General features: G+C 39.7%; 1 protein-coding gene across 1 annotated transcript in view; it reads left to right on the top strand.

Moving 5' to 3' along the window:
• IQCJ (IQ motif containing J) overlaps window positions 1–9,843 on the top strand; it is a 129,922-nt gene extending 120,079 nt beyond the window's left edge. The window contains exon 5 of the mRNA XM_055570105.1: window positions 9,644–9,843. Within this exon, the coding sequence (XP_055426080.1) occupies window positions 9,644–9,817 (174 nt within the window). The 3' untranslated portion in view covers window positions 9,818–9,843. The remainder of the gene's footprint in view (window positions 1–9,643) is intronic.
• Window positions 9,844–14,302: the final 4,459 nt, after the last annotated feature.

Genomic DNA, 14,302 nt, shown 5'->3' with positions numbered 1-14,302 from the left:
AAACTAAAACTAGAATTACCATATGATCCATCAGCTCCATTCATGGCTATATAGCCAAAAAAAAAAAAAAAAAAAAAAAGCTGAATAACTTAAACTTCCTTCACAGTGCACTCGTGGATGTTCAGTGTTTGTGATGGGCCCAGTAATAGTCTAAAGCTCGCATGTCCTCCAAAAAGAATACTTGTATCAGAATGAGAGATGGGTCTGGTGGAGTGAAGCCTATAGTATTTATGTATTTACTTACTTGCTAGTCTGTTGTTTTGAATTACGTTAGTCATAGCATAAGCCTTAGAATTGTAATGTTGCATGCACATGAGTGTGATACAGTCATCCTCTTCCTCCACTAAGTATACTCACTTTTTTGTTAAGTGTTTTGCTATTTTGTCAACCATGGCGATCTGAACACCCCTGTCAAACTATATTACTAGCTATCACTTCATCATCATCTACTACATGCCCATCACTGTGCTGTCCATACCACAGGACCCAGCACTTGTATTCCTAGGTAAATACTTGGCAGAAATACACACACATACACTCACACACATATATATAAAGACATATTTGAAAATATTTGTAGTAGCAACTTTTTCTTTTTTTAATGTTTTAATTGGAGGATAAGTGCTTTATAATGTTGTCTTAGTTTCTGCCTTACAGTGCATATCAGTTATAATTATATTAGTATATATATACCCTCCCTTTGGAGCCTCCCTCCCCATCCCATTCCACCCCTCTAGGCTGTCACAGAGCACCAGACTGGGCTCCTGTGTTTTACAGCAGCTTCCCACTAGTTATCTATTTTACCCATGATAGTGTATATATGTCAGTGTGGAAAAGCACTTTTTGTAATATCCTCAAAATGTCATTGACCCAAATGCCCATCAGCAGCAGAGTGGATAAAAATTATAGCAGGGTCACACTGTGTGTCAGGCTTAAAGAAGATGTACATTGTATGTTATAATTGCTTAAAAATCTTCAGAATTATGCAAATATTATTATTCTGTTTTACAACAAATCAAGGAAGCTCTGAAGGCTAAACTGACTTGTCTAAAAGTGTTCATGTGGTAAGTGAAAGTGAAAGTTGCTCAGTTGCGTCTGACTCTTTGTAATCCCATGGACTATACAGTCCATGGACTTCTCCAGGCAAGAATACTGGAATGGGTAGCCTTTTCCTTTTCCAGGGGATCTTCCCAACCTAGGGAGCGAACCCAGCTCTCCTGCATTGCAAGCAGATTCTTTACCAGGTGAGCTCCTACAGAAGCCCTATGTGGTAAGTACTGTAGCCAAATAAAGTTCTTCCAGATTCTAGAGTCCAACTCTTGATTACACATCACTGTCGCTTAATAGCTGTTATTTATTAAGCACTTTGTATGTGGCTCCTAGATGCTTTACATGTATCAGTGGATTTAATCTCATCCCATTTTAACCTCACAATAACTGCAAGGTTAAGAAACTGAAACTCAGAGAAACAATAAAGTGGGAAAGTTGAAGTTAAAACCTAGCTCCTTTTGACCTCAAGGTTTTGACCTCAAAACCCACACTTGTTTTGTCACGACACAATATCTCATATGGTATAAGCTGCGTGCTTTTTTCTATAAATAAATTTATGAGAGTTTTGGTGGAAAGTTTTCATGTTTAAAATCAGAGATTGTATAGTAAAAAGCATTTGGTTATACTGTAATTATTTATCCTGAAGTATAAAACTGTGACTATTAAACTTGATAGTCTGCTTTGATTTTTTTTCACTCTTAATTAAAAATAGTGATGGGGAAAAAGCAATTGGAGGAGATTGATGTTTCCGTAAAATAAACTTGGTACTTTAAACATTTATGTTCAAAGAATAATAGTAAGGTTGCCTGATGTTTTTATCTGGAATTTGTTGGGAAAAATTGATAAATGCGTTTAAGGTTATTTTCATTAGAAAAATGGAGAAGGCAGTGGCAACTCACTCCAGTACTCTTGCCTGGAAAATCCCATGGACAAAGCAGACTGGTAGGCTGCAGTCCATGGGGTCGCTAGGAGTCAGACAAGACTGAGTGACTTCCCTTTCACTTTTCACTTTCATACATTGGAGAAGGAAATAGCAACCCACTGCAGTGTTCTTGCCTGGAGAATCCCAGGGACGTGGGAGCCTGGTGGGCTGCCGTCTCTGGGGTCGCACAGAGCCGGACACAACTGAAGCAACTTAGCAGCAGTAGCAGCATTAGAAAAAAAAAAAAACACCAAAATCTATAAATTAAGAGAAAACATCTAATTTAAGTATAAAGAACACACAGACCAATGCAGGAGACATAATAAAAGTGGGTTCGATCCCTGGGTCACAAAGATTTCCTGGAGGAGGGCACAATAACCCACTCCAGTATTCTTGCCTGGAGATTCCCATTGACAGAGGACCCGGGTGAGCTATGGTTCATAAGTTTGCAAAGAGTCAGACACAACTGAAGTCGGATACAAACGCATGCACCTAATTAAAAAGTATGAAAAGTTTAAAAATATATCTGTATAATATTTCAGAATTTGGTCTCTAGTAAGTAAAGCACTGTGCCAGCTCTTAGAGACCCAACAAGGACTCTCAGAAAACCACTGGAGGAATTGAGTATCAGTTTTTGCCATGAACAGATCCTGAGACCTTCCTCCACTTAGAGCTCTATTGAGTTGAATAATAATTATGCCTCCCATTTCTGTATGATTCCCAGGCAATACTGTAGTTTTCCAGTGGGTCAGCTGTGTAGCTGGATATACCCATTTTGCATATGAAGAAGCCAAAATTTGTAGGGGGAAAATGACTTACCCAAATTCTCATGGCTGCTATGTGACAAGAGTCAGGAATCAAACCCAGATCTTCTGACTCTAACTCAAGTATTTCTCCAACACATATCACTTATTCTTGTAATGATCCAACGCATAACTGCTGATGTTTTTGTGTTTTCAGAGAGTTGGGGGAAATGGTCAACCTTCTGTGTCCTTGATGGCATAAATACCATAGTAACTGTAGAATTTAAATCATTTTTCATGCTACTGCTGTAGGAATTGATGCATTCCATGGTATACATTAGTGAGTAGGAGATGAGAGTGAAAGAATTTTTGCATCAGTTGTGTTCTAATATCTTCACTGGCTTAACCCCGGTGTATGGTACATTAAGTGCACAGCAAAATGGGTAGAGAAATCATAGACCATCAGATCTAGAAGGAACCTTGCTGTTGTTTAATCACTAAGTTGTGTCTGACTCTTTTGCAAACCCACGGGCTATATAGCCTGCCAGGCTCCTCTATCCATGGGATTTCTTAGGCAAGAATACTGGAGTATTCTTGCAATTTCTTTCCCCAGGGGATCTTCTTGACCCAGGGATAGAACCCTTGTCTCTTGCATTGGCAGGCTGATTCTAATGCCACTGAGACTCCAGGGAAGGCCATAGAAGGAACTTTAGAGTTTGTCAAACCCCTTACTGTACAGAAGGGGGAAACTGAAGCCTTAGACATGAAGGGAGGGGCTACAGATAACACAAATTTTCCAGGACAGAGTGAAGCAAACTTAATCATTATCTCCAAAACTGTGAGAGATAAGACTACCACTGGTGCAATGGATAAGTTTGGGAGCTACTGAGATGAGAATTTTTAAAAATGTATTGATATGTTTATTTGTTTATTATTCTCACTGTTGAAAAGATGTAGAAGAATAAAAAATATTTTCCCAGGAGTTGTCCAAGCCTGTTCCATTCTTATTCCTTGGAAGTAAAGTTATGACCAACCTAGACAGCATATTAAAAAGCACAGATATTACTTTGTCAACAAAGGTCTGTCTAGTCAAGGCTATGGTTTTTCCAGTGGTCGTGTATGGATGTGAGAGTTGGACTATAAAGAAAGCTGAGCACTGAAGAATTGATGCTTTTGAATTGTGGTGTTGGAGAAGACTCTTGAGAGTCCCTTGGACTACAAGGGGATCCAACCAGTCCATCCTAAAGGAGATCAGTCCTGGGTGTTCATTGGAAGGACTGGTATTGAAGCTGAAACTCCAATACTTTGACCACCTGATGTGAAGAGCCGACTCATTGGAAAAGACCCTGATACTGGGAAAGATTGAGGGCAGAAGGAGAAGGGGACGACAGAGGATGAAATGTTTGGATGGCATCACTGACTCAATGGACCTGGGTTTGGGTGGACTCCGGGAGTTGGTGATGGACAGGGAGACCTGGCGTGCTGCGGTTCATGGAGTTGCAAAGAGTGGGACACGACTGAGCGACTGAAATGAACTGAACTGACTGAACTGTCCCATTTAAGTCTGAACAGGCTTCATGCTTCATCATTAAGGGACTTTGGATCTGCAGCAGACCTGACAGTAATCACATATCTACCCTGTTCGGCCCTGTACCACAGAAACCCCAGATTTTCACAATTCCTCATTTTGTTCTATTTCCCACCTTCCTCACAAGGATACATTCAGCTTCTTAATTATACCAGGCCCCTCAATTATACCAGGCCTTTTGTACATGCAGTTCCCTCTGCCTGTGATACTTGTATTCCTCAGCCTACTTAGCTAGAATCTTCTTTCAATTTAGGTCTGAAGTTAAATGTAGGGTTGCCAGATAAAATATAAGATGCCCAGCCAAACTCTTATCTCAGTTAAGCAGCAAATGTCTCTTTTGAATAAATATCTTCCAAATATTGCACGGCAAAGCTTATACTAAAAAATTACCCATTGCTTACCTGAAATTCACAATTAGTGGTACACCTTGTATTAATTTTTTTTATATAAGTGTAGACTGATAAGCAATTGTAAGAAATAATACAGAGATCTTGTATACTCTTCATCCAGCTTCTCCCAGTGGTAATATCTGGTATAACTATAGTATAATAGCACAACTAAGAAACTAACAATGATACAATCCAGTGATTTTATTCAAATTTCACCAGTTTTACAAGCACTGTGTGTGTGTGTGTAGTCTATGCACTTTTACCAAGTGTAGATTTATGCACCAACCACAATCAAGATACATACCAGTTCCATCATGAGGATTCATATTACTGTTTGGAGCCATAGCCACACTCTCTCTTCCTCCTTCCCTAAGCCCTGGCAGTCACTAATCTGTCCCCTCGCTAAATATCTTTGTTAAGAGATGAACATTTCTAATAGTTCGATTCTTACTTTAACATATATTGGGAAAATGTGCTGTACTTAGTCACTCAGTTGTGTCCAGCTCTTTGTGACCCCACGGACTGCAGCCCGCCAGGCAACTTTGTCCAGGCAAGAATACTGGACTGGGTTGCCATCCTCTCCTCCAGGGGATCGTCCCAACTCAGGGATCGAACCCAGGTCTCCCACATTGCAGGCAGATTCTTTACCACCTGAGCCACCCAGAAGCCCAAGAATACTGGACTGGGTAGATTATCCCTTCTCCAGGGGATCTTCCTGACCCAGGAATTGAACCAGGGTCTCCTGCATTGCAGTCAGATTCTTTACCTGTTGAGCTACTAAGGAAAATGAATACTTTATAATCATCGATTTCAGAGATATTGCTTAGGATGAAGGTAACTTAGGTATTTGAGTTTTGTAAAAGAGTCAGTTTAAAGAAACATAGTGAGTAAGCAATAATTCCAGTGATGCATAGCTATAAGAAAAATTGTAGAGGTGGTGGGTGAGGTGTTAGGAAACAGAACATTTAAACCAGATAGAAGAAGTAGATTGAATGGAGGGAAACCATCTGTTCATCCCTTTTTAATTCTAAAGGTTACCCTTAAATGTGAGCTGGGCATCCCAAGCCAGTACCTCTAATCCAGTTTCCAGGGTTCAGTTACAAATTCATCCAATTATACCCATACATTTGAGCAAACCTAAGTGATTAAGTACAAGACAGCTCAGATATACTCTGGTTGATTCTCTGTGAATAGAATAGAAATTACCATGTGGCAAGCAGAGTCTAAACTTCTGAAGTTTTTATTAGACATAGTTTGGTTTTTCCACTTGTAATTCATACTCAGTTCTTAAAGAATCAAAGGGAAAAAATAAGGTAGAAATTAGCATACCTGAGCATATTCTAACATAAGGGCTAAGGAGAGGAGTTTGCATAAATCTGCAAAAATTATTTGTATCTTCATAAGCAAAAAGGAGGAGGAAGAAGCAGGGCTGAAAATATATATGATCATGTGGTGGAAGGTATTCTTATTGCTTGTTTTATTCTTCCTGTAGGTGTAATAGCAAAGGAAATAGTTAAAAAGAAAGCTTAAGTACAGATATTTTACTATTTTCTTCATCAAGAAAATAGTATTGCATTTAGTATTGCAGCTTTTGTATTAATTAGAATAGAATCTCTACCCCCAATGTATCTATTTATCTTCTGTCTGTTAAACTAAAACCACAGCAGGGAATCTACAGTGAGTTTTCATCCAGAAGAAATACAACATAATTCCATTAAACACCACTTTCTACCCTCCTGTACACAAAGTAGCCATTCAATAAATATTTGTTGTCTCCTGCATTGATTTAATTTAGAATAATGTTTTACTAGTTTTAACAGCGAATCTTAAAGTTACAAATTGTTTCATATCCTAGTGAATTTGAATTTTATGAAAACTATTACCACTAGAGTTATTTTAAATTTTTGTGTTTTCATTTCCCATGAACTTCTAAATGACAATGAAATTAAATGAAAAATTCCTCTTACGCACTGACTTACAACATTAAGAACAAATCTAATCTTTGATTTGAACTAGATTCACTCCACAATTTCAGTGCTCTTTCTTACAAAATTAACTTAGACGGCTTTCACTGAAAATACACAGCAGAAATGGGATGGTGCTACAGTTAGCGTAATTTTTAACACAAGCTATTCTAATTCTGGCTCTTAATATAAAATAACAATTTTGTATTCGAGAGTCTTCCTGCATCCTAATTAGAAGCACCATGTTACTATATATCCAGAGGCTATATCTGTAATATTTATCACTGCATTAATTCATAGAAGTTTTCCCCTGAATATTATGAAGACAGTCAGTGCATATTTTCTTTCAGAAAAATGTGTCTGGAGTTTCTCAATGGCTATTTAAGGAAAGAAAAAAAAAAAACACCTTCATTTCATGTTCTAAATTTTATAAACCAGACTTCTATAACAGTCTTCTTATTGGAAATTTGAAGAATGGGAAGTGATTATTCTCCAGAGGAAAAAGTACAGTAAGGACGGCTTAAATGTTGATTTCTCACTAAATAGAAGGACTATTGATACCAGGGTAACTCTCACTTTAAAATCTGGTGGCGGTAAAGGGAAAAACTTTACTAAGAGTACTAGTAGGGTTAACATTTTTAAATGCTAAATGCAATAGCTATTTATAAGAAAAAACTTGTAGCATTTATTCCACATCCAGTACCAGAACTGTGTTAGGAAGGAAAATGCAAGTGTGACTCTAGATTGACACTTCATCATAATATTTAAAGGAGTCACAGAGAGAAATGGGTTCTCCTGGAAGAATTTCTTGCCTTTTCTATCCTGCTAATTAATAGGCTAAACATAACTAGATTGGCAAGGCTGAATCCATTTCCTCTCAAGGATGGATTGAACTTCTGGCTGTGTTTATTGACAAAGCATTTGCAAGTCCACTAGACCCGCCAGGTTGTGCCCAGTTTACAGATAAAGGGTGGCTTTGGGTCACATCAACAGTTTTCTGAGGTTGTCCTACCCTGAAGACATTACAACAAAACAGGCGGGGAGGACAGACTCAACGCTTTTATACACATACACAGAGACATGCCTGCACACACACACACACATACCCTCAAATTTGCTGGGGAAGAGTTTAAAGAAACTGAGCAAGTCCTCTAAAAGGATGAAAAGGCAGCTAATAATTTACTCCCTAGAAGTCTGTCAGGAGGCATAAATCAATGACACTCATCCCAGTGCAGCATCTCTCTTGCATTGAACCCTCCAACACCATTACTGTGTCAGAGCAAAAACAAGGAAATGACTAGATCAAAACAGCCAGGGCTGAGGACATTTATCTTAGTCATTAGTGCACAGGAAGGTGACATTATATAAGATCGGATTGCTATGTACTCAGAAATCTGAAAATCAATTTCTTCAGATGCATGAAATAGAAACTTGATAAGCATCTATTGCATTTCTGGTATTCGGTATTTATCATGGACTCAAAATTAAATTCACTTTCTTGAAGAGTTTCTCCACTCCCTAGTCATAATAATCCTGATCCTTCCTGAACCCTCCTCCCTGCAACCCTCCAGCCTAGCCCCTAATACCCTTATCCGCCACTCATCCCCATTACCAAATCTCTGCCATTTCCCACCTTACCATATTTTTCCTGATGAGGATAAATTTGACCTGGACAATTTAAATTATAATTTCTCCAGGGAGATTACAAACCATAGTGACTTAGGATACTACTCCTTTTACTGTGCTTCATGAAGACATTTTCCCTGCTACTTTATTTTAGAAACTGGGATTAGTAATTTAATGTGAAATTCTTTATTGAATGTCAGTTCTGCTCATTGGGCTTTCCTGGTGACTTCAGTTCAGTTCAGTCACTCAGTCGTGTCCGACTCTTTGAGACCCTATGAATCGCAGCACGCCAGGCCTCCCTGTCCATCACCAACTCCTGGAGTTCACTCAGACTCACGTCCATCGAGTCAGTGATGCCATCCAGCCATCTGATCTTCTGTCATCCCCTTCTCCTCCTGCCCCCAATCCCTCCCAGCATCAGAGTCTTCTCCAATGAGTCAACTCTTCGCATGAGGTGGCCAAAGTACTGGAGTTTCAGCTTAAACATCATTCCTTCCAAAGAAATCCCAGGGCTGATCTCTTTTAGGATGGACCGGTTGGATCTCCTTGCAGTCCAAGGGACTTGCAAGAGTCTTCTCCAACACCATAGTCCTGGTGACTTAGCAGTAAATAAACTGCCTGCAATGCAGGAGACCTAAGTTTGATCCCTGGGTCAGGAAGATCCCTTGGGAAGAAAAATGGCAACCCATTCCTGTATTCTTGCCTGGAGAATCCCATGGACAGAGGAGCCTGGTAGGGAGTAGTCCATGGGGTTGCTAAGAGTCAGACACTACTGAGTGACTAAGCACTCACACACACAATGTCTATTCCAAAGAAATTTCTCTTAGGGTTGAGTTTTCTATTGTTTAGCCCTATGCTATACTTGGAATGTAATCTTGTAGGCTATGAAAAGTCCCCAAGAATCTACAATACCATGTGCCCTTGGCCATGCCAGATTACCTTCTCTTTGTAATAAAGCCAAAGTTAAATTCCTTCAGAATGGTAGGTAGATCCACATTCAGGCTTTGGTGGGATTTTTTTTGCTGTGTTTTGGACTACCATGGTGCTGTGCTCAGTTGTTTTGGACGTGGTCTACTATTTAGCTTCCATTGTTACTCTTATCTTGATTTTTTTGCTCGAGTTTGAACTAGGCATTTTAAGATGGAAAAAGATAGTCTGAGGAGATCGTGAGTTTAACTACACCTCATTAGCTAATTAGAATCAAGTTTCTTGAACCAGCACTAACTTTTGGAAAAAAAAAAAAAATACATCTTAAGGTCTGAAAGAATTAAGAATCCAGAGATGCCGAATTTACTCCCTAGGAGTGGTTTGGGGCCTGGGAGAATTTTGACTCATTATAGTTTTTAACTTTCTGTCTGAAGGAGCAGTTCACACGGAGGCAGACAGACGGAACAGAGCCTTCATTAGAGCCGAAACACGCATTGCGAGCACCCTTTATGTCTGACAGAGGCCACGCTAAAGAGAGCGCAGTTCTAAATTATACTTCTCACAATGCTTCCCAAAGCGAACATGGCAAATGGATTCAATTCCTTTAAACCAAATTGGATATCCGAAAATAAATTCAAACAACCAACCTAGTTTTATGTGTTCCTTTTCCATAATTTCACTGCATTCTCATTATTTGAATTGAGTTAGATCAAACTGAAGATAAAACACCTTAACACAAATTTGTAGAATGAGTTTTTAAAAGAGAGAAAAGGAGACTTGTTTTGAGATGGAGAGATAGCTTACCTATTTTCGAATATCACTTGTATTCATAATGTTTCACTGTCTAGCAATGGTAGCTTTTGTTATGAAAATAAAGCTGAGAAAATCTGAGTTTAGGAGTGAGACGTCACAGAACATAGTAAGATATTATCAGATGCCCACATGAAAAAACTTCGAGCAGACTAAGAATAAAGTGCTTTTTTCTTATGCATTTCAAGATTACTGAGAATAATTGAAATTCTAGGGAGAGGTATATTTTTTAGACTTGGCACAAAATCTGTGTGGACACACACACACAAACACACTTACTAGCTGGACAACCAGTCCAGTCAGCCTCAGGGGAGTTTTATCCATGAGAGAACAGAAACTATTGCCCTTTGGAACATATGTTTCTAGGGGAGAATTGCCACACAGACTGTGCAATGTGCTTAGTCGCTCAGTCGTGTCCGACTCTTTGTGACTCTGTGGACTGTAGCCCGCCAGGCTCCTTTGTCCATGGAATTCTCCAGGCAAGAATGCTGGAGTGGGTTGCCGTTTCCTTTTCCAGGGGATCTTCCCAACACAGGGATCAAACCCAGGTCTCCTGCAATACAGGCGGATTCTTTACCATCTGAGCCACCAGGGAAGCCCATATTACATAGACTAGAATAACTGATATATCTAACCAAAGTTTATGAATGAATTCTGGTGTGGGATCTGCTGAAAGTGTTGCATTTATCTTGATTTTGGAATCAACATTTTTATTTCATTGAAGTGTTTCCCTATTGTATTAATATGTATAAAATCCTCTTAAGAATGAGTAAATAGTGTCTATTTCTTTACTGAAGTAAGAAACATATATTGAAAAAATACTGAGCACCAGGCACTATCTTCCATATGTAATGAAAGCATGGATAAAAAAACCAAACGAACAAACACAGTCACTACCCTCAGAATCATATGTTCCAGGAGGGCCACAGGATATAATGAACTGAGGAATAATGTGAGAGTGCTGTGGGAGCTGTATGTAGATGGCATAGAAGATCGGGTTAAGAACAACCAACTCTGCCTGCATGGGATAAGCACAGGGGAAGGCTTCCATTGGTGGGAGGAGGGGAGTGGTGGTATCTAAACCAAACTTTGGAGGATGAGACTTGGTACCTGGGAAACACTGGTTGTATGAATAGCAACCAAAAGACAAAGTAAGAAGGGGCTTGATTTAGCACAAAGCCAGGAGCCATCAATGGCTGTCATGGAGGCAAACACAGAGCCTAAGGGGAAGGAGGAAAGAAGGGTGGGGGCAGTCAGATGGGAAATTGTTGGACATGCCTGGATGCTCCGTCATCTTTTATTATACTCAGCATCTATCTGAAGACCCCCATAAAGGCGGTTGAAGGTATCTGGCAAGTCCTCAGGAATGGTGGGAGAAAAAGGCTATCCAGGCAGAGCAAACAGCCTCTCAAAGGCAAAACTTTGCAGCGTAACAGGGAAACTGCAAGCGGTAGTGGTGACTTGAGTATGAAGCACGGGCCTGAGGTACAGGGCCAGAGCCCTACCTGCTGGCAGACCTGTGACAGGAATCAACCCCCTCTCTCCGCAGAGCATGGCAGGGGCTCCCAGGGGGCAGTGAGAGACTGAAGGCCTTAACAGTCTGCACTTTTCAAAATGAGCCACCCTGCTAATGATGAAACTGCTTCAGCAGAACTTTGCTGTTGACTTTTAAGCTTCCCAAGCAAATACTTCACAGAATGTCAAAGTCATTGCCAAAAACATGTGCTTAAACAATTGGACAGAACACCTGTTGGTGCATCACATCCTGTAGGCTTAAAATTGTGTAATCTGTATAAAATCCACAAGGCAGCCTAGAAAATAGGTAGGTGACTAAGAGATACTAAGGTACATTTATGAAAGAGTCCCTTGGTAGAGGAAATAAAAATGCAAGCATTGTGAGCTGAAGCGCGCGTGGACTTTCATATGGTATTCGAGTCAAATGTCTATATAACTTAGTACTCATCAATCTTTTAAAGGACGAGACTGAAAAGAACATGATTATATGCTAATAGGCTTCAGAGTCGCATAAAATGGTGTGAGATTTCATTTTTCATAAAAGAAATGAGGATTACTGATCCCTTACATGTAACAGGAATAAATCTAGTCCTTGCCCTGCCTCTGATGGGTCATGTGACCTTGAGAAAGTTACTTAACCATCTTGAACCTCTGTGTCTTTTATTTTTGTAATGGCAACGATACTAGCTGTCTATCCACTTAATCAGTTAGTGTGAAAATTAAAAGATGCCATCTATAACAGATAACATGTATAGTAAACTGTAGGATACATCGTAAATATAGAGTCTAAGCAAAATAACTGGAAATTGTTGTTGTTATTGTTTAGTCGTTCAGTTAGGTCCAACTCTTTTGAAGCCCCATGGACTGTGGTCCACCAGCCTCCTCTGTCCATGGGATTTCCCAGGCAAGAATACTGGAGTGAGTTGCCATTTCCTTCTCCAGGGTATCTTCCCAACCCAGGGACCTAACCCAAGTCTCCTGCATTGGTTCTCTACCATTGAGTCACCAGGGAAACCCAACTAGAAATTAGAATAGAATAAAAATGCAGTGTCAGGGTGGGGAATGGCTGATCAGTGATAAAGAAGCTTGTTCTTTAAAGCAATAATTAAAGGACTGTATGCTTCTCTAAGAAAATCTGTCCTTTAAAAGAACAAGTCATCTGATGCATGAGTAGGTAGCTCTTATAAGGTGAAAGCTGATCTCATCTCAAGCAGACATAGTGAATAGCAAGCCTGTTGTAAAAAACAAAGACCCACAGGTGTGACTTTTGTGTACCTTCCTGGTTGCAAAGAGTTGGACACAACTGAGCAACTGAACAACAATTTGTTTGCTAGCTGACAATACACATGCGGAGGTGACAGGCCAGGGCGGGTTTAATAAATGACACCTTGGAGCAAACACATACCCAGAAATTTTCACTGCCAAATAATGCATGACCGGACAAATGTAAATAACTGGACCCAAAGGAGCCCTCCCTGCTTGTCTAAAGATGTTCAATGCAAACATCATAAGGAACCCCTGGGACCATTAAGCTTCTACTTTAAAATTTATGAGCACGTAACCTTACAGCTTAGATTTTAGCAGAGCATCAGCAGTATCTTGTAAAGGGGAAATGTCAGTTTAAAAATTTGCATATAATGATATTCACTTTTTCTAATGCATAGGTCTATGAGTTTTAACAAATGCAGAGATCTTGTGACCACCACGACAAACAGGGAAACAGACCCGTTTCAATATCTTTTGTGATCAAAGTCCTCCCCATCCCTAATCCCTGGTCATCTCTGATCTGTCCTCCATTTCTATAGTGTTGCCTTTTTCAGAATGTGACCTAAATGGAGTTATTCAGCATGTGGTTTTTTGCTGGTTTAGGTTTTGAGCTTTTTCAAGTTATTATAAAAATGCCCCTAGACCAGGGCATCTCAGATCCAACTGGAGATGGGGCTGGTTTTAGTGAGCCCTGTGCCTCCCCCTTCATTCCTTGTTGCATCAGGCTGACAGGATTTATATTTTCATAAATGTTTTTTGCATTGGGTTTTTCTTCTCTATGGCATCAGTAGCTTCTGTCATGGGCACAGCCAGACATTATTCTGCAGTCTTTTACTGACCACTTGTTTTCAAATCAGGATGTGGTGTATACAGTGCTGGCGATTCAGAGCTGAGAGACCTTGGTCTCTGCTATCAAGAGGCAAGAAATTCTCCATCAATTGCTTCCTGGTGTCAGGTGTGTGCTATGGAATTCTCAATTCTTTTCAAACAACATCTGGCTTATTTTCACTTTTATATATTTAACATTTGAGCATGTGTTATATGCCAGGCACCTTTCTTGACATTTGGAATAAAATAGTGAGCAAATAAAGAAAAACCTGTCTTAAAAAAAAAAAAATCCTATCTTTATGGAATTTATAGTCCAACTGGTGGAAACAAATAATAAAACACTCAGTTCAGTTCAGTTGCTCAGTTGTGTCCAACTCTTTGTGACCCCATGGACTGCAGCATGCCAGGCTTCCCTGTCCATCACCAGCTCCCAGAGTTTACTCAAACTCATGTCCATTGAGTTGGTGATGCCAACCAAACATCTCATTCTCTGTCATCCCCTTCTCTCCCTACCTTCAATCTTTCCCAGCATCAGGGTCTTTTCAAATGAGTAAAACATTTTTCAAATTAATAAAACATTAATATAATAAGTAAACTAAGTGCTATGTTGGAAAGTGAAGAATACTATGGAAAAAAAGAAAGTAAAATGAAGTAATGGAGTGCTTGGGGAAGGT

This window comes from Bubalus kerabau, chromosome 2, assembly GCF_029407905.1.
Source record: "Bubalus kerabau isolate K-KA32 ecotype Philippines breed swamp buffalo chromosome 2, PCC_UOA_SB_1v2, whole genome shotgun sequence".
Lineage (NCBI taxonomy): Eukaryota > Metazoa > Chordata > Mammalia > Artiodactyla > Bovidae > Bubalus > Bubalus kerabau.
This window is presented reverse-complemented; position numbering and strand designations above follow the sequence as displayed.